Below are 22,182 nucleotides of genomic sequence, written 5' to 3'. Positions count from 1 at the left end.
CTTTCTCTATGTAATACTGCCACAGCTAAGATCAGCAGAGGCACTCAAGCAGGAGTCCCTGGATTTAAAATATAGAAAGCCGTTTTAAGGACATTCTCTCTGAGATGGTCTTTGAATATGGGCAGTGACTAAGGCCTACTTTTTCCTCCCCAATCTTTCAGATGTAGTGGGGAAGGGGTTATGATTATTTTCATTATGCCTTTGATGCAGGAGTTTTATTGTATTACTTGATATGCTGGTGTGCATTTATTTGTTGTAATGGATGAGCAGATGATTGTGCTATTATACTGTGAACTTTAAACTAGAAAGGTGTTTGTTTAGGTTTTATAAATAGATAGAAATAAAATTTACATATCCATATAAACGCACGTACTTTCAAATATACCACAGGAACATCATAGTTACAATAGAGTACAACAGCTCCATTTTTAATCACGTAGATGCATACAACCCAATTCTTATTTACACTTAGGCTCCTTTACAACACCCTGACAGAGTAAAGAGGCCTTCAACTGGCTGTAAGTGTAACTCACATCAACTTTAAAGCCCATTACACTGCCATAGCAATGTAAGTGGACCTTAGTGTAAATAAGAATTATGGACCTGATTCTCAAAGTGAGGGATTATGTACATATTTTAGAGCTCTTTAGAACATGATTATCGATCTGATATACTGTAACAGCTCTTTTGTTACAGTCTCTCCTGCAAATCCTTCTTAGATGGAGGATTAGTGACACAATAGATCATAATGACTCTTTTGGTCCTATTATACTATCATCTACTTGCAGCTGTGTATGCGCACTGAAGGCTACGTTTTCCTCTCGATGAATCACGTAAATCCCCTTCATGCTAATGGGAGTTTATGCATGTGCATCAAGAACACAGTATGCCTTTAAATTTGCATAAAGAAGTCCTAATGAAATACTTGGAAAAAATAAATTACTGCACAGGCAATTTCCACCCCACTCACCAAAATATCCAAATGTCACTAGCCCACGAAAGAGCTGAATCCTGCTATCCCTGTGCAGGAAAACTCCCATTGATGGAAGGTGTGCAAAGAGTAGACCAAAAATCCTGGAAAATGTCAGTGTAATAAAATGAAGGCATGGTGAAGTTATGGGAGTAGAGAAAAGACATCTGAAACCACAAAGATTTCTTTGGACTTAGTGCTGCTCACACCCATATAAATCCATGGAAATCACTAGTTAAACCAGAGCAAATAAGAGCAGATTCATGCCCTCTGTATTTCTTTCCACTTCTGTCTTAAACAGTAGTTTATATATCTATTTATATTTATATTTTAAGCCTGCTCGACTGCAAGTATGTATGCTACACGTATTGCTCTGGCAAGTTTTCATAACCATGGGCCAACACCTTAATCATGCAATAATCCTATTAAAGGGCTTGACCCTGACATCCTTATTCATATTGAATAGGGCTTTAGGCCCTGATCTGGCAGATGCTTAAGTTTAAGCATGTTCCTAGATATTTGCAGGATCAGGACTTACTCCAAGGGTAGCTATACTGAAATCAATGGGACAACTCACAGAGTAAAGCTACTACTAAGTACGGATAAGGACAGTAGGAACTAGCCCAAAGTTATTGTATTGTATTGTAAATAGAATACTAAGTTAGAACTCCTAGAAAAATTATGAATTTTAAAAATGGAAGTGCTGACAGCCTCTCACCATTGCTCTGACATGCACCATTAAATATCCTGCTTTATTTTATTTCTCACATGGAATAAAACTAATGCAGCAAAGTACTTGGGAGATGAAAAGCTCAATGTGTTAAATATTCTTATTGAATTAATAAGATGGCTAGTGCAAAGATTTTTTTAACATTCTCAATGTTTTTTTTATTTATTTTATGGCACAATCCCCATTCAAATTATTGTGCTGCTCTTCCAAGGATTTCAGTTCAAAAACATAATTTTTTAAAGAAGTTAAGAAAAGGAAAAAAAATCTAGGCAAAAAGGAAAATAATGAAAACCCAGACATGAATGAGTTAACATTTTGTTGTTATTGTAGTAGTCAGCATTACACCAATGCCAGAATTTTAAGGGAAAGACTGAAAAGAGCCAATTTTTTTACATCTTTTTTTTTTTAAAATCAGGCCTATCTGTCAGAGGGTTGTCCAGGCTGGGAGAACAGCACCGGCAGGAACCTCAAATTCCTGACCAAACCCTCTTCCATACAATGCCTCCTGAATGAAAGGAACCCAGGCCTGGCAGAGATAGCCTGCTGTCAGGAACCAGCCCTGACGTTTGTGGACAGACAGGGCTGGCCTTGCAGGATGTCAGAGCAACAAACTGCTGTTCAAGATACTGGATTTTCACACACTCTCAGCCTGGATGTTTTGCTCTTCAGGTAATTAAACAAGGAAGCAGGGCCGATGTGTACAAGTCTGACCCCGGTGCTGTGGCTCCATGGTTCTGCATATCAACTTCCGCAAGAACTGCCTGGAGCATCAACAGAATCTTCTACTCTCTCTCTCTCTTTCCCACCCCCACCCTGCAGTGCCAAGCTCTACAACGAGTCCTCTCTGGTAATGTGTGCTGCTGTCTTCTTTTTTTTCTAATTAAGGAAGACTAAATTACTTGTACAGTCCCACCAGCCTTGCTGCCGCCTTTAAAAAAAAAAGGTAAAGAAATGGTTACTTTCCGATAGATATCCCTATGCCTTTTATACATAATTGTAACAGCAGCAGAAGGTAGATAATATGCTAAATTATGTACCCGAAGGGGGAGGGAAGGAACCCTATAGGTATACGCTTTTCTTGGGCTCATCATCTTAATTAAAATTACTTTGGAAAAGTGAGTGTTTGTGATTTGCCCAACCATTGTTCAATATTTTAAAAATGAAGTTATTGTAATTTAATCATCATTGCTGGGGATGTTTTAGTTTGAGAACATGTGATAAATCATATAGAGCTGTAAACTAGAAAAATGGCTCCATATTTTCACTCTTTCCTCCCCAAAGAATTTAAAATCTGGAGTTATGGCTAATAATTTCTAAATTGCTTGCTGTAATAAACACAGAGATTGCTTTGTGACTGAACTCATTTCTATGATTTTAAAATAATGTTGACACAAAATGATTTTAAAAGATGCATAACATATTCCTGCTTCTTTTGAAAATCCATAGACTAGAATATTGGCTGAAAGACAGAGACCAAAAGAAAGGAATACAAAAACATGCCTGCTTGTCTGTGTTGAACACAAAGAACATTAAATGAAAACAACTGGCATGCTGCCAAATTCCTATAGAGGCAAAGAGATTCAAATAAATTGATTTCACGCATCACACTGACCTGGGATCAGTGAGCAGTGGTACCATACACTCAGAGCTCCATGTGGGGCAAGCCCATTAATGTTATCAGAGCCCTAGTATATTACCAGGAGAGAAAGAAAAACAAAACAAAACAAAATCCCTCTGCAAACTCAGAAAATCTTTTTGAAAAAAGAACTTGAAATCACTTTGTTTCAATTATTAATAAAGCAAACAGTCTGCACCTTAGAGATTACTGAAAATATATTTCTTTCAAATTAGAATTTCTATGAAAAGCCAATTTTATATTACACATACTAACATATACAGTAAATGCACTCAGACATACATGCTGAGCTTATGTTATATATATTTTTACATACACACATTCTCTACCCTTCCTACTTTTAACCATCATTGCCCTCAAAATTAAATTCTTCTCTTTGAGTTTCCTCTTTTCCCCTCCTCCCTACAATGTTTTATATAGATTATTGGCTATTTTCTTTGTACTTCAAAAGCTGGATTCCTGCCCAGTACTTTCTTATTGGCTCAGAAAGTAAGCTGAACAGAATGGTCACCATTTACAACTGTTCTATCAACTTGACCTATAGAAAAAATGTATCTTTGGAAGAAGTCATGAGCAGTGATTTTCTGTAAACACACACACACACACACACACTCAAAAATGACCCATTAGCAATCTGACTTTCTTATGATGAGTGAAATAATCCATGTGTGCTTTTGTCATCCATCTTTGTTTTTCATTAAGATCTCCTACATTGCAATCAAGAATAATGCCAACAAGCCACAGGTGTGCACCACATGAACAGATGAAAATCTGATTGTAAGGGGTGTTATGATGGTTCTCTATCTATAATACATTCATCCCAAGGTACTCTTGTACATCTGTTATATGTTAAAGGCTTTTTATTTAAATTGTAGTCTTAGAGAGATTTATGCAGGCAAGCAACTACTACTTTAAAGGGCAAAATAAATAAATACATAAATAAAAGACAGTGAAGTAGCAAAACCAAGGGTGAGGATGCATGCTTATCACAAATGAAAAGAGTTTAGTGTAATAAGAAAAATATAAAAGGAATGGAAGCCATTTAGGAGGTTAAGTTGACTCCACCATCTTTTTATTTTGTCTTTATTAGATATTGGTACCAACCAATAAGTGAAATATTTTGCTTTATAATGTTGACATTATTACCAAGGTTATTGCAGACAGACCAGCAGGGATTGATCCTTGGCCCATCTCTATTTTTCATGAGCAACCTGATGAAGTCTATACCCTTCAACATTCCATCTGAAAAGGCAATATCTTCCAACCTTAATGGGTATTAAATACATTTGTGAAACTGGGATGAAGGTGGCTAGACACATTGCCATTTTGGGGCAAAGTTATCTAGAGAAAGATGATATAAGGTCATTATTAGATTTCAGAAGACATATGATTCCATTCTTGGCCAACTTCTTAACTTGTTCAGCAAAATTTAAAGCCAGAATTTACTGGAAGTTTAAGGTCACTGGCCAAAATTTTCAAATTAAGGTGCCTACAGTTAGGCACATACATGTGTATTTAGCAACCTTGCTTTCAGCAGTTGATGAGCATCCCAGCTCTTACAGAGATCTAATAATGCTAACCACCAATCAATGTGCCTCTTATCTAAGTAGCTACAGAGCAGCTTATCCATGAAAGACTTTAGTATTCACACATTAAGACCTTGTCTATATTAGAAAGTTGTATAGTTAAAGCAGTACAACACCCCCTAGAGTAGATGCAGTTATATCCAGTTGCATATGTATAGAGATACTGTATACCAGGTTAACTATACTGTATGGAAAGGGGAATAAGCTACACTGGTATAAAATGACTTTATATTGACATAAATGCATACACACTAGAAGTTGTACTGGCAGCTTGACTTGACCCGTGGCTAAGGAGGTTAATTTCACATCCTCCCCATCCAATCAGAACACTTCATTGGCATAAAGCAAGATCATTCAGGCTTTATGAGGATGAAGTAAATTTCAGCCACACCACTATGTAGCAACAACAGGAATGAAGCACATTAGAAGACATGCATTCTGCCTTGCAGTACATTTCCATTTCTCCTACCCATGCCGTATTAGCAAAAAACCAAAATAAGCTACCCATTAGAATGCTACTGTGGTATACTTCAGGCATTTAACTCCTTAATTTTACAGAAAATTTGTTTTTAAAAATATTTTATAAAAACAATATTGGAGGAAGGTGTATGCAAAGTACTGTTCCACTATGAAAAACAGTCCATAACAGAAAGATAAGAGAGCAAATAGTGGGGAAAACCTTTTCACTACTAATTTAGCAGTAAAAACATATACTATATATGGGAGGAGAAACCCTGGTAGAGGGGAATTAATTCTTCCTCCAAAGTCAGCTATGGGAATCAGGAGTACAGAGAAGCAGCTTGCTTGCTTAGAACTGACCTAGGAATTAGAATTTAGTTTAGAATTCCAATTCTGTTTTTTAAATTATTTTAAAGGGTGCATTTACCCCAGTGCACAAAGCCCACACCAACTCTCCACCCTATCTAGGGCTTTAAAATGGTGATGATGGCCTTCTGTTGGCCCTCTGAACGAGGAGGAATTTCACAAAGGATTATAGCTGTGGTAATGGGGTAGAGGAGAGCGGAGATGCAAAGTGACATAATAGGATTTAGCTGCATTTAAAACTAAAGCATCTAAGACTTGAAACCAATGAGCGTTGACCCTATGGACTGCAGGATTTAGGCCTATGCTTGTTGTATACTATACTTTTACACCATCTGCTTGAACAAAGAAAGGCTCCCATTCTGAAAAGCTTACCTGTTTACCCAGAATTATTTAAATTCCATTTAATAAATATTTTGTTATTCTGCTCTCTAGACAACTGCTTCAGAAAACACCATTTCTTACTTACAATAAACACTGGAATTGTGATATAGCTTTCACACTTTAACTCCAAGTTTTGTTTTACACATATCAGATTTTTTAAGTACACCAAGAAGCACTCCATGACAGAAACAGAAAACTATCCAGACTCAATATCTTTTTATTCAAATCTATCACGGATTCCCTCTGTGATGTATTTGCATAATACCCTGTCTACACCATAAATACATCCATGTCTGCAAACCTGGTTACAGTTGCCACTTCCCCGGTTTTTAAACATTGTTCCAATTCGTAATGTTGATGGGACCTTAACCATGCTTCACAACCTGGCTAAAGCCATGTAGGTGACCAGATTAAGGGATACCCATATTGTATAACTGTTTTCCAGAGGAGTCTGAATTTGTAGAATGGACAGGGCCTTAGGAAAGTGCAATGCTGACTTATTTTTCCATTTGTCCTGGATTCTTCTCTGATGATATTAAAACAAACTCACGAATATGAAACATAAAATTTGATTAAGGCTTTTTGGAGGCTCATATGGGGCTGTAAGGGGAAATTTCTTTTTTTAATTACAGTTTACAAGGCAAGGTACGGTAATTAAAAATAGGTATGTAAATTATAAAAATCAAATATGTATCTTTTCCTTACCTTGACAAAATTCAAAGTTCCCTTTTTTCCGGCAGTCACCTATCACTAAACTCAGTGCTCTCCAAGTGTTTCTTTTGACAGATATCATTCTCCACCAATCGCTCTGCTAATTTCCTCTCTCCTTTTCTGACTGGGACAGATATTATGTTCACCAGCCCAGAGATCAATCTTTTCTATTGACAACAACAAATGAAAAAAAAGAAGCACATATCACAGCCAGTTTGAAGCACCACACCCCTTTATTTGCATAACAGCAAGATTTTTTTTTTAAAGGAACAGAAATAAATGCTGTCATTCTAAAGCAATCATTACCCACATTTTCTCAGATAAATAAGGAAGTACTTTTAAATTTTATTAATTATTTATAGAAAAGCTGTTTTATAAGTTAACACTTTACAACAGTCCATGCCATAGATAGTAATCAAACAAAGGACAAATGCAGTCTACATGTCAGCATCTCATCCCTAACTCATTTCTCAAAAAGGTGTTTCTACTATATTTCATATAAAATAATAATATATACTTTACCTGGTCCAATAGATGCACTACAGAATCACCTTTAAACTAATGTGCTATGTGTTATGACCTTTACATTACACACAACACTGTTAGGTTTCAGAGTAGCAGCCGTGTTAGTCTGTATTCGCAAAAAGAAAAGGAGTACTTGTGGCACCTTAGAGACTAACAAATTTATTTGAGCATAAGCTTTCGTGAGCTACAGCTCAATTCATCGGATGCAACACAACACTGTTGTCTCTTCTTATGAGTAAACAAATTCCAAATAATGGGAGATCAAAAGTCATGCTCCTCCCACCTCTGAAAAACCACCCTAACTTCCTCAAAACTGGGCTACTAAAATACTTCATCATTAATATTCATCTATATTATAACAGGAAGATCTAGCATTGCTATAGTTAAGATTGTCACCTTTTTCAAGACAGTGCTATGTTTTACAGGCCTTTCTAATTATGGTAGGACAGAAAGATTTTCAGAGTTAGGCACACACAATTACATGCATGCTTCAATCTGCATCTACAGATCAGGTATCTGAAGACATAAATTAGGCATGCATACAGGTCTGGGCACACCTACATGCAAGCAATTGAAAATCTGGCCCAGCATTTCTTCTGGCCTAGGCCCATTTTCAAATGATCAATTCATATTTACATCGGAAATCATAACCACTTATATATTTTTTTAAAAAAATCCTTACATTTTAAAGTTAAGACTTGCAGAATGAAAAAGTTTACTATTTAAAGTACTTTCTTGAGTTTACACTCAATTTTGGTCTCAGTCCTCCAGCCAAACTTCTATTGATTTCACTTAAAATTACAGTGAATGTCAGGACAGCATGACTTAGGGTGACCAGATGTCCCGATTTTATAGTCTTTTTCTTATATAGGTTCCTATTATCACCCACCCCCTGTCCCGATTTTTCACACTTGCTGTCTAGTCACCCTAGCAGTACCGGACCCAAATTTTGTCAACTGTTAAGCTTTAGATGTAGCATTTTGACATTGGCTTTTGAAAATGACCACTGAAGTATTGCTAGGGTTTTCAGTTTGCATGCAGTAATTACTTCTACATAAAGATGTTTATTGCTATTTACCGAACTCTGCACTTGTTACCATATTTACCTAAGAGGCAATAAAAGTTCCCTTTTTATCTGTCCTCTAACATTAATTGTATGCTTTTTTCAAATGATCCTTAATATAAAACACCTTGCATTTCCATGAGTGTATACAATATTATACATGAGGTTTTTTTAAATGAACACTTAGGGCCTGATTCTGATGACACTCTTGTTCATACTCAGAAGTATTTTACTGAGCAAGAAGTCCTATTGATTTCACTGAGATTGTTCAAGATGTAAGGTTCTACTCAGCATAAGGATAGAAAAATCTAGGCTGTGGTTAGGGATACATATAAAAACTTACTCTGAATAATATTATTGCCTAATAGAACTCCAAGATAACAGCTTGAAGTGTTATCTTTAATCCAAGTTATAGTGCTAGTGTCTAGGTATTTCAGTAAATATAGTATGGAAGATCATACACATTTTAGAGAGAGACTTTTGTAATTACATAGGCAGACTACAACTGTTTAGGAAGGTATTTCTGCATCCATTACCTAAATTTGGATTTATGGCAGACTTGAAGCATTAATCTCATATTTTATATTCAACAATATTTACAATTAATCTTTTACCATCTTTCTACTAATCTTGCCCCAATAAACATGTTCAAATATGTTCATTTAGGCAATATATATAATTTTATTTGAATCTACTGAATATAGTGTATTCCTTTTAGTCAAGGAGGGGGGAAAAATTTAAAAAAAAATTCTTGCTGCATAAGACAATGTATTTTGAGTTTCTTCCTTTTAAAAATCATATGCTCTCATCCTATCTTTTTAAAATATTTTATCTTCCTACTAGTTCTCTGTTCCATCCCCTTGCACACCCTTTGTATGTGCTACACTTTCCAAAGTGATAATAGTATTCTGATAAATCTATGGTATGGTTATATATGTTGTCACTTTTTGCCTCCTGCTTTATAAACTCTTGTTGCTAGAATGTACATGCAAAGTGTTCTGAAAGCTAAATTCCACTTAAAGCAGAATGCCTCAAACAATTTGTAGTCCTACAAGACTGTTATTAAAAAGACTCAACATGTTGTATTACCATGGAAATTGTGGAAAACATACATTCCCAAACAAATATTACTTTTTCTCAATGGTATGAAGTAATGAAAACCACATGTGTAAATCTGCGATCCGTGCAGTAGTTCAAGCTGCAGCTAATACAAAATACAGAGAGTGAACTCTGCCATATAAAGGATTCTTGTTACAGAAATATAATGTGAAAACCAGATGCAGACAGAAAACCTTAATCACAGATGGGAATGTAATCACTGGCATACAGAATACTTTTTTGATCAATGTTAACCATATGCGAAATGTATTTATTTTCTAAGGAATGCAATAACTTGAGAGAGCCTTCTATATGAATTCGGTTAACCTCATATTCACAATGCTTTTATCTTACTCCCTTCTCCCCTCAATATATAAGCTGAGCCAAAGTTTTAAGAGGAAGAGTCATTGGCCCTGGCAAATCATTCTTGTATCAGTTTATCTTTCAAAAATTTAATAGGATGTAAAGACTACACGTATCAGAATCAACCTCAAAAGAAATCAAATGCAGTTACCCATTACTGTATTTCTCAGTTATTGCCAGAAATCCCTTCATCACCTAAGCACACTTCTCCAGAGGATTATATCACCATTTGGTTAAATTTTTCCTTGAGCATAATTTGTAGTTCTTCAGCAATGCAGCAATAAAACCCTTTTTTAAAATCAGCTTGGTTTTCAAATCAAAGCTGAACTCCCTATTCTGATTAATCTCCTTCCCTCTTTATAAAAAGTAAACAGTTGCCAAAAAAAAGCTGTGGTGTCATCAGATTAAAACGTAAGTTTCCGCTTGAAGCACGTGGCCTTTAATCTAACTATAGGAAAGCATGATATAATGGTGAGGTGCTGAGCATCCCCAACTCTCACTGACCTCAGTGGAGTCCGTGGGAGTTAAAAGACACTCCGCATTTGGCCAGAACTGCCTATATACTGCTAAAATTGTTAATTTACATCGTGTCCATTATGTGGCCTAAGACTCAGATGATATCCTATCCTGTAACTGCTGGATGAGGGTAAAGCTGCCAACCTGTTGGTTTTTATTGCTAGTGAACTCAAAAAGCAATTTCTGTTCAACTATCAAAGAAGATGCAAATACTACAATTTTGTGCATTTTTCATTCAAAAATATGTAAATATATTTTAAATTAGGTTCACCCCTCAGTCTCTTAACATGTTGCCAGTACAACCTAGTGTTACAAAGGTTTAGCACTTGTGAGCTATATCATGAAATGTCAATCCTATATAGAGTTTGTCATCTGGTGCAGGTTAGTTTCATTTTCCTAGATAGTAAATAAAATTGGTCATTACATTGGACTGCAAACTAAAGACCAATATAAGAATGGACTGCAAGTTTTAAAATATTTTAGAAATGCCTTCAAGAAAATAAAAAAAGAAATAAAAGGTCAATGAGTTCTAGCACCTTTGTCTTAGTGCTAACTCCCATTAGCCTTAGCCTAGGTTAGATATGTACACCAAGGGGAGGACAGACACTTAAGGTATTCTGTCACAGGACTCATGGATTCTATCATGGTTTAACCTAAGGTGCCCCACAAAACATTTCCACTCAAGTTCTTCAAAGACATTTTATGTAATGTTCATACCCCCTATGTGAAGCTTAAAATAAGCTGTTTTCTATGTTCATATGTAACTGGCTTTTTTTTATTAGAATACTGTACTTTCTATCGATTGTATGTATTCTTCAGGTAAAAGCTGCACTTAAAAAAATCTTGCCTATTTTGACATTTTGTTTTGGAGGAAATGCTAGTCAAAACTTTTTTTCCCGACTGTGCAGCATTCTACTTCCAAAGCAAAAATGATATATATTTGAACGTGGCATACTTGACTTACTTCAGAACAATTATGCTTAAATTATTAACAGTCCCTCTCAGACTTTGACCAGATATATATTTTAATTTGCACAATTTATATAGTAAAGGATGCAGGATATATTTAAATAGGAAAATACAGCCTCCCAGCTGTAAAACAGTTCCATGTAATAAAATACGGAGAGAACACCATGAAAGCTCTTGTTTTGTGTAATTTGTGTGTGTGTGTGTCGGTCTGTGTCTTTTTTCCTCATCTAATTTCATCTGCGAGAGACTGTCCCTAGAGAACAAGAGAAGAGAGAACCAATTATATCCAGAGGCTGATTTCTCCAAAATGAAGGCATCTGTTCCATGCCAATGACTTCCACATGGAAGAAAAACAGAACTTTGAAGGCATCTGTGTTCCTGGTTGACAGTCACAGATCTTAGGGTTTACAGTAATTGCCCAGCTGCAAACATGATTTGGTTGCTGCTGTTGTCAGCTGATCTCATCATACACAAAAAAGAAGAAAGCGTAAGACTTCTTTTAAAAAAAAAAATAAAAATCAGTTCCTCTATAGTACCCTGACACTTCTTTCCCTTTTGATAAAGGTGCCTTTAATGGTGAATGTGATTTTCTTGGTAGAAATTAGTTGTAATGAGTGTCTTAATAAAGACAGGATATTATTTTATTGTGCAAGTTTTCTGCCTAGAGATATTATTTTTAGGTAAAATTGTTAGTATAAGGTTTTCATTACTTACTAGCAATTCAGTGTGGTATTTTATAGGCATTATTCAGAGACTAACATGGTTCACCAACTGCTTAATCCTGAATCTGACCTTTTTCAGATAAACAGTCCCATTGAAAACAATGGGACTGCTCTCCTAAGTAAGGACCCTGGGATTGCACATGGAATTCATATGGCAGAAATAACTAATGTGATCTTCATAATTCAAATCACATCACTTTCAATGAGAGTGGACACTTTATAAAAGAAAAATATATAACACAATGTACTGGTGGTTCAGAACCATGCTATACTGAAATGGGCCTTTATGTATACGACATTATGACACCTTCTGATATTTTCAGTTATATATCTGAACTCATATACACACAATTCCTGCTACTCTTCACTGTTAAAAACTGAAGAAATAGCTAACAAAAGCTTTATCAAGGGCAGCTAGCTTCAGGCAGACATGTCCATTTTGAAATATCAAGACCTTTACCAGTTCTCCAAAGGCAGACAGCACAGCACTGAACCCTACTTTAGGATCTAAGGACACTAATATTGAGATGCAATGAAAATAGTCAAAACTTGAATATCAGAAGTATAAAATATATTTACATACCGTAAACTACACTTACCATATAATAAGGATCATGGCTCCAAGAAATGTTTAAAGCACCAGGGAAGAAATGTTCCTTCCTTTCCTTCAAGATGTTCTTACAGTCCTGGAACGAAAAATTCCACCTGTCCTGTATGATGGAAGCGCCTTGCTTTGCCTTTCTTCCTTTCTTTCACTAGAATCTCTGTGTTAGCCAATGGAATCCACTCTCCAGGACAGATGGAATTTTAAGGCCTGATCTTGACCCTTTGAACTCAATAGCAAAAGCTCCCATGGACATCCATGAGAATGGGATTGGGCCCTTAAGTCTCAAAGATTTTAATAGATATTAATTGATTCTCTCTAAAAACTGTTGTAGTTGTGTTTACTGTAGCTGTTCAAACACTATTCTGCAATCCGTTAGACCATGTCTTACTCAAAAGTACATTTATCAGGGGTAGCCGTGTTAGTCTGTATCCACAAAAACAAGGAGTTTGGTGGCACCTTAAAGACCAACAGATTTATTTGGGCATAAGCTTTTGGGGGTAAAAAACCCACTTCTTCAGATGCATGGAGTGAAAATTACAGATACAGGCATTATTATATTGACACATGAAGAGAAGGGAGTTACCTCACAAGTGGACTTTAATGTAATGGTTGAAACCCTGGCCCCACTGAAGTCAATGGGAGTCACCCGAAATGTATCAGCACACATTACTATATGAACATACATTCTCTATCACTCATATATAATTCCTCAATACTACATGCAGTGCAGCATGAACAATTCAGTAGGGATGGATCGTTTATTTTCCATTAAGACCTGAACTAATGACTTATCCCCACCTAACCAAAGAAAGATGAGAATTCATGGTACAAATTTGTTTCTCATCTGGTGACAAATCTGGATCCAGTCTCAAAATGAATCCAGCAGTATATGAGCACAGGGCTGAGGTGGGAGGAAGGAGACAATGGAGACAACCTCCAAAGCAAAGAAAGAGCATTTAGGCATTTTCTGGAAGAACTCATTTTGATAGGAGAAAAAATCCGAAGTGATAAACATTGCAACTTTGGCACCAATATATTCTGTTTCAACTTTGTTTATTTCCAGCGGTGTTTGCTCATCACTGTGCACATAAAGCATGTATAAAATTCAAAAATAAAGCTACAGTGTGTAGTCACTGATAGGATATTATCTTTGCTCACCTTCACTTTGCTTTGACATTGGGTTCAGAATGAGTGTCCAACATTAAATGGTTTGCTGATGGTCTTTTCAAATAATAAATAGCATGGTCTTGAAACAGTCCTGGTTCAAAGTTTCCTAAGAGTCTGTGATTTTGCTAATTAAACTCCTTTCTACAACGTTCCTCTTAAATACTTTTAACAATGCCACCATTAAAAAAAACAACAACATCCTGGCACCACTATTCTTTGATAGCACACCCCCCAGGTGCCATTATCCATAAACTTGTTGGCAGCACTCTCAGGTTTCTGGAACCCATATGCCTTAATCTCTTTGGCAGCAAACTCCACCTGGATGTCATTGGAACTGCTCTCCCTTAATCTCTGTTGGAGCACTTTTCCCAAATATCCTTTGCCATAGTATCATTCCATCTCTTTTGAAGCATTCTAATTATCTCATTTTCTGGCAACAGTTGCCTTCTATCTCGCTGGCAATGCTCAAACTGGTCTATGGCACCTCTCTTTGTGAAGTTGTCCAGTCTAAGTGTTCAAAAATCTTATTCTAACATTTAATAAGAGAATTTTTATGACAATATCTTAGCCACTCAAACTGGGTATAAACATGTCCCATGGTTTTAAATTTTATTTTATTTTATCCAACTGATATGACTGAGCCAGTGGGAAGAAAAATATGATGGCAAAGCCTTAACCACTTTGATTCTCAACAACACAACACTGTAAGCCTTGGAGTTACTAGAAGCTACAGACAAGTTTCCTCAATATTCCAGCTTGTCATGAGGAAACGTTGAAACAGCAGTCTGATCCCGCTGCTCCCAGGCAAATGAGGGAATGATACACAGAAAACAGAGTATTCAGGCAGAGAATCCATTGTGGAAAGTCTTTTGACCTAGCGAATCGAAACATGACATTTGAACCACCACCTAGGGAGGCAACTGTGTGGTCATCATCAGTCAGGCAAGAAATGTAGTCTATAGCTCTTCAAATAAAATGAATCACAAAGGGAACCTGCTTGGTGGTAATGACTAGTCCTTATGCAATTTGCATATCAACACCCGGCTAGGCAGACATATTAAAGCCTTCTGCAGCTACTGAACTAACTATGGGTCTTGTACAACACATTTTGCTCATGCAGCCACCTCTCTAGGTCGTGGTCAAACTTTCTGGTTTCTACTCTCTGGCTCAGAATGGCTCTTTCATAAATGAACAAATATTTTTTATTTTGTCACTGGAAGTAAAAAATGTTACATGCCACTGTTTGTGTATTAATTCCGCTCCACTAGGTGGAATCATATCTTTTTCTAGATAAATAATAGCAGCTTAATTAACAAAAGTAGCTATTATCACTACCACGTTTTCTTTGTGGTGGTTCATTTTATCTTACAAACCACAGTCTTACCTAACTAAAGAAGTGCTGTTAGATCAGCCGCCTTCTTGACATAAAAGAAGAAATCGTGAAACACCTCATGATGTGAAGAGTGTACTGAAAGACTGCAGTAATATTGCTGTTAAAACAGTACTGTATTTTTCTATTTGTAGGGGCCTTGTATCGCAGCATACCCTTTAATGATGATGAATTTTCAAGACAGAAGATAGAAAAATGGAAACAGAAAACTATAATTTTAATAAATCAGTAAAATAAATATCATACACCACTTGGACAATTATAAAAACAGACAGTTAGTGAATTTCATTAACATTCTTGATAAGAGCATATAATATCTTGCATATCTATGATGCCTTTTATCCTGAAGTATCACAAACTGCCTTACAAAAACTGAAATATGCACAACATAAAAGGACTATTTCACCTACCATTGGTAGAGTGAAAGGTGGCAACTGTTTAACATTGAACAGCAACACTACACTACATTTTAGGGCAGAAAGTGAAGGAAAACATTGTGTTGAAATTGTTGTGGAAATGTTGATATCCTAGCCAATTCATCTAATGGTGTTAACACCTCCTTACTGGTGTGAAAAGTACAATGTAATTTTATGTCTAGAGGCAGTGAGCACCTTGGTTCTAAATCTTTTCTGAAAGACAGCACTTCCAGAAGCATACTGTCCTGTGGCATTAGTTTAGTAATATCTCCAAGGGGAAGGTTCATCAACTCAGTCAGCACTGCCATTTCACTGTTACTTGGTCTTCCATCTAAATACTAACCAAGCCAGGCTTATGAAATACTAAATACTAACCAAGCTTAATTAGCTTATGAACTCTGACGGTATCAGATCACAAGGCTGTAAAGCCAGCAGACCTTTTGTCTTGAGCTACCATTCTCAACTTCTTGTCCTATGTATATAAATCCAACAGAAGATGAAGTTTGATGAGGATTAGATCTGTTGCAGGTAGAGGAAGGGAAGCGAGTTTTGTATTTAGCAGAATGTTTGTTTGTGTCAGGTAGAAAGGTGTAAATGGCTCTTTAATTTAATTTTTGTTTTTGTAATGTGGGTCAGCGGTACCTAGAGCTTTTGGTAAGTGCCCCTTTTTATATTTGTAGAAATCTATAAATAAATAAATATCAATCTCTTTCAGTCAAGATAAGTGAGTGTGGGTACCTGTGCACTCACATGAGTACAAGTTATAAAGAAAACATGCAGCTGACGTTCACTCAGACTCACATAAACACTAACCTCACACAAAATTTTGTCAGTGTATCTCATTCTCTTTAATCTGGCTTTTTGTTTAACTGTGAGTGTTCTCAAGCAACTTTTAATTTTTTTGCATCTGAAATATAATCAGAGTCTTCTGAATCATTATTATTTCTTTAACTGTATTTTTTCATGTGGTATTTGGTGTGTTTACCTATAAAACACAAAATAAGGGACCAGAACCTAGGGCAGCACTGGGTTTTAATTTTTGCAGATTTTTGAAGATCACTTTGTGACCCTGGAAGATTCACTTCAATCTCACAGTCAAATATTGCTGTAAAACCAAACTGGAGCAAAAACAAGACCCTTCCTCCCATGTATCCATGATGCCCAGGAACTGAGCTCCTGGCTAAAAGATCAGAATTCAGCAACTAAAACCCATTTTAAGATTAAAACCATGAGGAGGCATGTATCCTTCTCTGTGACAGATAATTTGTTGTGTTGTGCTTACTATGAAATAAAGAAGTAAATGAAAATCTCTCATTCAGTACTGTATATATTTGCATATAGTATTTGTACATATACCCAAATAAGTGTAGTACAAAAGAGAGTTTTTGTAGGTATCAAAGTGAATTACCACTTCTTTATTAAGACTCATAATTAAAACAAAAAACTAACAAAATCTCCTCACCACTTTATTAGCTCAAAAAAAGGGAATACTTTCCCCTAGAAACATATCTGGCAAAATGCCCACCCCTTCCCACCTTTCCCCCTACCAACCCCCCCCCCCCCCCCCGCACCACCAATGTGGTGCTTTCCATGTTCTTAAAACTCACTTGATTAGCAGCACTACAGAAGCAAACATTTTTGTATGTAAGCACTCAAGCATATTTAATCATTTTATTTAAGCATGGAAAAAGTTGCACTGAAAGCCCCATTAACTAAAACATCCTTGATTAGCTTAAACTTAGATTTGCAGGTATAAGAAGAGTGAAATAAGCCAAAGAATGCTCTCTGGTCTCTGGAATATCCTTAACTTTACATCAGGCATCTTGACAATAAGTGAAAGCTATATTTTTGGAACAGACAAACAATTAATAATTATGTCTTATAAGGTAATTTTGTTTGTTTGTTTTTAATACAATTTATTCCCCAAGTTAAATCTTTTTAACACTGTACTGATATTTGGCTACCAATACCATTTTTATAGTCCAACAAGATAAAGTCCTAATTGCATAATACCATTTTATCTGCACATGGTAAAATTTCCAATAAACAAAAATGCACATTAGGCAGGAGAATTTTCAGAATAGATTTTTTTTTTAAATAACCCACTTGCATTAACAAAAGATTGCAGTGGCTTCCAAATTATAGGGTGTTATTTTTAGTGGAAGTAGTTCAATATTCATATTGGAGCAGATGTAGCAGTTTAACAAAACAGCTCTTCAAATCCAGCACAAATTGAAAACAGGAAAACTGATTGCATTTTCTCTTATCACTTTCCTTTTCTGAATTGACACTTTTGGCCTTCTAAAAATTTACACATGGCTTTCATCTCAACAGCACCTGCTGATCAAACAGAAACCTAACATTTTCATGAAAATGGTATAAAGGACTCGTTTTCTCCTTACCATCTTTAAGGGCATCTGCAGGCCACTCAATGGCAAATTGTTGTGTTGATGGCACACTCAGAATACATTTTCATTAAAATTTACTTTTTAAAATGAGTTAAATCACTAGTGGCTCTTTCATATTAGCTCTCTGTTGGCTTTAAATTAATTTCTGTCTCAATGTCTCCCTGACACTGATAGATTTCATTCTTCAGGCAGATTTGGCAGAAAATCTAAAAGATTTTGAAACAATAAGGAATAGCATATATTTTGTGGTCAATTACAAATACTTAGATATCTCTATATACATGTACTGATGTATGCAACATATAAATATGCACATAGAGGAGTATTATTTACAATGGATGAAAAAGAAGAAATACTTAATACCATAATATTCTTTCTGTACATAACCCCCTCTGCTTTACCCTAAGGCAATAATGGGGAAGGGGAGAGAGACACAAACTGAACTCATTTTAAAGTTGTCTTTTGTTTTCTTACACAATCTACATATCAGGTGTAGGTCTGGCAGGTGCTTTGGAGCTACCAAGGCTGTGGTAAACAGATATCATCATAGACAAATATGGTAAATTACCCAATTAGCCATTCAGTTCAAATATACTTGTGTGCTTGATGCAAAAGTTTGAAATATCTGGACTTGTATATAAAATATGAAACAAAGTAAGTTGTTATCCTTTCTGCTTCTGATACAGTAAACTCTCAAGTGTAGCAGCAGGTAGCAAGGACCTTCTTCCCTTCTGCATAATTCTTCATGTAATTAAAGATCCTTCTTAGACCTGCTAGGTGTCAGTTTTTTAACGGATAGAGCCCTAACCCTTCTGAAGTACTCTGCTACCATCCATTACCATTCTGCTTCAGTGATAAGGTAACCTGACGGCAGAGATGACATACAATAATATATGTGCCACTCTGGCCAGTTGGTTTGTGAATTTCAGTGTCTCATCATGCTCACTGAGGCAATTGCAAACCTGAAATGTCAATACGTTCAGTCAATGGAAATAAAATAATGGGACGCTATTGTCTTACCCCATCGATCTGCTGCTGTCAACAAGGATACATGCTCCCCTGGCTTTAAACAAATTTTAATTAGGCTTTTAGTTACTGGATCATATCTATCTATGCAAACATTTCACAATGTGATGCAGCAACAGAAAGATTTTAAACTTTTATATACATTTTCAATGACCAATTGTTGATTTTTGTTTCAAAAATAACTCCTTCTAAGGAGATTTTAAAAAGACCACACACACACAGAGAGAGAGAGAGAGTTTGCATTCATGCCTACATCAGGTAATTTTAAACTGATGGAGAAGTCTCTTAAGTAAACCAAAACTATCAAACTTCTGAATATATGAAATTTCTCTAAGGGGAATGGCATTCATCTTTAGCACGCTCCAAGAGGAGACGTCTCCAATAAAACTATTTGGACGGTTGAAAAAAATATTACAAAATTAGTGTTTCCTACTAAAAATGCGGATGGTAACAATGATCTATCCCTCTTCCTCCCAAGAAAGCCACTCTTGAAGTACAAACAAAAATCTCAGAGGTCTGATTTAACATCCCCCACCCCCAGCCCAGCCCCCCTCCTTGGGATGTTATTTGTTGTTTTGGTGAAGTGGACGCGCCCCCCTCCCCAAAAAAAAAATCAGTGTGCACTTACAGAAACTCTGCTCTCCTTTCCAGCATACCAAGGGCGCGGAGGGGGGGGGGTGAGTAAGTGGGAGATAAAACACGGCCGCAGTCCCTCGAAATCAATCCAAAGCCTCAGCAGCTCTCTCCCTAAAGAGCCTATTTTAATTTCTACCCATTCTCACCCTAATAAAATAGCGAATCCAGTCGTTAGGCTGCTGCTTATTTGCCGCCCCCATCTAATGGTTTCGAAGTCTAGGCGAGACACGGTCCATTGTTCACCCGCAGCCCGGCCAGCCGGGGCCAAGGGAAACCCACGGGGCGCGACGGGGGGCTCGTCTCACCTTCGCGAGGCCGACGAGCGGAGGCGCTGGGCGAGAGCGCCCGGGCCAGGACCGCCGCCTCCTAACCCCGCACGACAAAAGGCAAGATCCCTTCCCTCGCCGGGTAAATTCTCCGCCAGCGACGGGGAGAAGATACGAGGTTACAGCTCCACTTCGCCGGGCTCCTATCGACTTCGGCATCGTTTAGAGAGGGGGGGGGGCTGCCCCCCCCTCCTCCTCCTCCTCCCCAGCGCCTCCTCCCCCCCCCCGCAGATTACCTTCTGGCGGGGGAGGGCACCGGCCAGGGCTTTGTATCCATTAAACACGCATCGCCGCTTATCGGAGGTAAAAGGCTTGTCGCGGGGGGGGGGGCACGATGGTGTGTGCGAGCGAGAGCCAGGCAGCGTGCGGCCGGGTGATTACGGTATCAGCGCGGCCCAGCTGGAGGCAGGGAAAGCCGCCGCCGGGGCTGGGGAGCGACACCCCCAGGGCAGCGGCTCCTACTGGGGGGGGGTCCCCCACGCCCAGCGCCCCGCACAGGAGCGGCTCCGCCCCACCCCAGCCAGCATCAGAGTGGGCCACAGGCCTGCTGGCTGGCTACGCAAGAGCCGTCACCTGAAGGCCCAGCCCAGGCCCCCTCCCTGGCGGGAGAGAGCTCAGGCCTCACTTTTCTTCTGGGTGGGGGTCGATTCCCCCCTCTCCCAAGTTTCATTCGCCCTCGTTTGGAGAGGGAAGGCGGGTGGCCCTGGGATAAGGGGCTCCCTCATTTTGAGGGCGGCGGGGGGGGGGGCAGGTTCAAAGCCTCTCCCTCTGTCTGACAGCCCTACTTCAGCCCGGCCTGAGGATCTCCTGCCTCGGCTACTGAACCCCCCCCCCTCCCCGGGGTTCAAACTGCCCCAGCCTGAGGCAGCCCAGAACCTGCCCAGCAGACCAAAGTGCTTTCCCTACGCAGGTCTATACAGGAGCTCGCTCATCTAACTAACCCAAAGTGGGAGCTCTCCACCAAAGAAAGCAGCTTGCCCTGTGATTTCTCAGAGTTCATTTGTAACTGCTGGAAGTTCTCCTTCTCTCTGGTCCTACCATGCAAGTACGAGAAAAGCTAAGGCACCTGTGTGGCCCTTGAATGCTTTTATTTCTTTGTTTTTAGGGTTCCCGGTTTGTTTGCGGAGTATCTAATATAAACTGTTCACTCTGCTCAGTGCAGAGAGTGCCCACACCAGACAGAGCAGCTACGCGCTGATAGGTGGCTACAACTCAGCACAGGAATATGGTGAACTAGACCACGTCCTACAGCAAACGGATTGGTTTCTTTAAAGATACATCCACAGCTCATTTTAATTTTTAAAAAGCTGATTGGATGAATCCAACAGGCTATGGTTAGGTATTGGCAGGGAAGGCTGTAGGAGCTACAAATGGAAGGGGCCAGCAGAATCAGTGTACCAAGAGCAGGTTGTTGGGGTGTTCTTCTCACTGAAATCTAAAAGTAAAACAGTTCTCTCTCTGGTAACATTAATTTATTTTTAAGGAAGTTTGCTTCTCTTGAATGTCTGTGGAGCAGCAAAGTGAAGGTTGAGATCAGGACAATGGCAGCACACACAGTGGAGAGAAGCAGGCATTGGTTAGTGACGCACCCCTTCCAAAATCACCAGGCCAACATAGAGTTTTTCCACAAGAAAATAAATAAAGGGAATTTGACACGTAATACAAAGTGAAAGCAGACCTTAGATGGTGGGGAAGGATGTATGTGTGAAAATTGTGTCATTGCAATGAATGTCAGATAAAAAGGGGTCTGTCACAAATCCTCCACTAATCCAATAATGTGAAAACCTCTTGATATCACTGAGACATAGCACAAGGTAATTTTTTTTTATTCTTCATAAACTGCTGCAACTATATAGTTAGTCCTAGAAAGACAGTGATTTGGCAAATTTTCCTAATACAAAGGGCATTTGACTCTTAAAATAATCTGTGAATTTTACATATCTAATTTAACACCTGATTCTTTAGACAGTGTTTTCTAGTCTCAAAAAGAACCATCTTTCTGCATCTTCTATAGTTGTCAGTTATGTGTTAGAAGTAATCAAACAAGTCATATTAAAAGAAAAGTTAGTCAATACATTTGAAGCATGGCTTTTTTTGCAGTTAATGATATA

General features: G+C 37.9%; 1 protein-coding gene across 13 annotated transcripts in view; it reads right to left on the bottom strand.

Annotated features, from left to right (window-relative positions):
* The window catches only part of RUNX1T1 (RUNX1 partner transcriptional co-repressor 1), a 144,315-nt gene that overhangs the window by 115,431 nt on the left and 6,702 nt on the right, over nucleotides 1-22,182 (bottom strand). For 5 of the 13 annotated variants that reach the window (XM_043507617.1, XM_043507626.1, XM_043507621.1 and 2 more), the window contains exons 1-2: nucleotides 20,051-20,169; nucleotides 6,834-7,006 (exon numbers count right to left, since the gene is read on the bottom strand). The exons of 2 other annotated variants lie outside the window; for them this stretch is intronic. In XM_043507617.1, coding sequence (XP_043363552.1) covers nucleotides 6,834-6,921 — 88 coding nt within the window. In that variant the 5' untranslated portion in view covers nucleotides 6,922-7,006; nucleotides 20,051-20,169. Of the gene's footprint in view, nucleotides 1-6,833; nucleotides 7,007-12,694; nucleotides 12,782-19,892; nucleotides 20,027-20,050; nucleotides 20,170-22,182 lie in introns of those variants that run through there. 6 more of the 13 variants (XM_043507618.1, XM_043507619.1, XM_043507620.1 and 3 more) reach the window with 6 other exon arrangements.

Source organism: Dermochelys coriacea, chromosome 2 (genome assembly GCF_009764565.3).
Source record: "Dermochelys coriacea isolate rDerCor1 chromosome 2, rDerCor1.pri.v4, whole genome shotgun sequence".
In the NCBI taxonomy this organism is placed as follows: domain Eukaryota; kingdom Metazoa; phylum Chordata; order Testudines; family Dermochelyidae; genus Dermochelys; species Dermochelys coriacea.
Note: the sequence above shows the minus strand (reverse complement) of the source record. Positions and strands in the feature narration are given on the sequence as shown.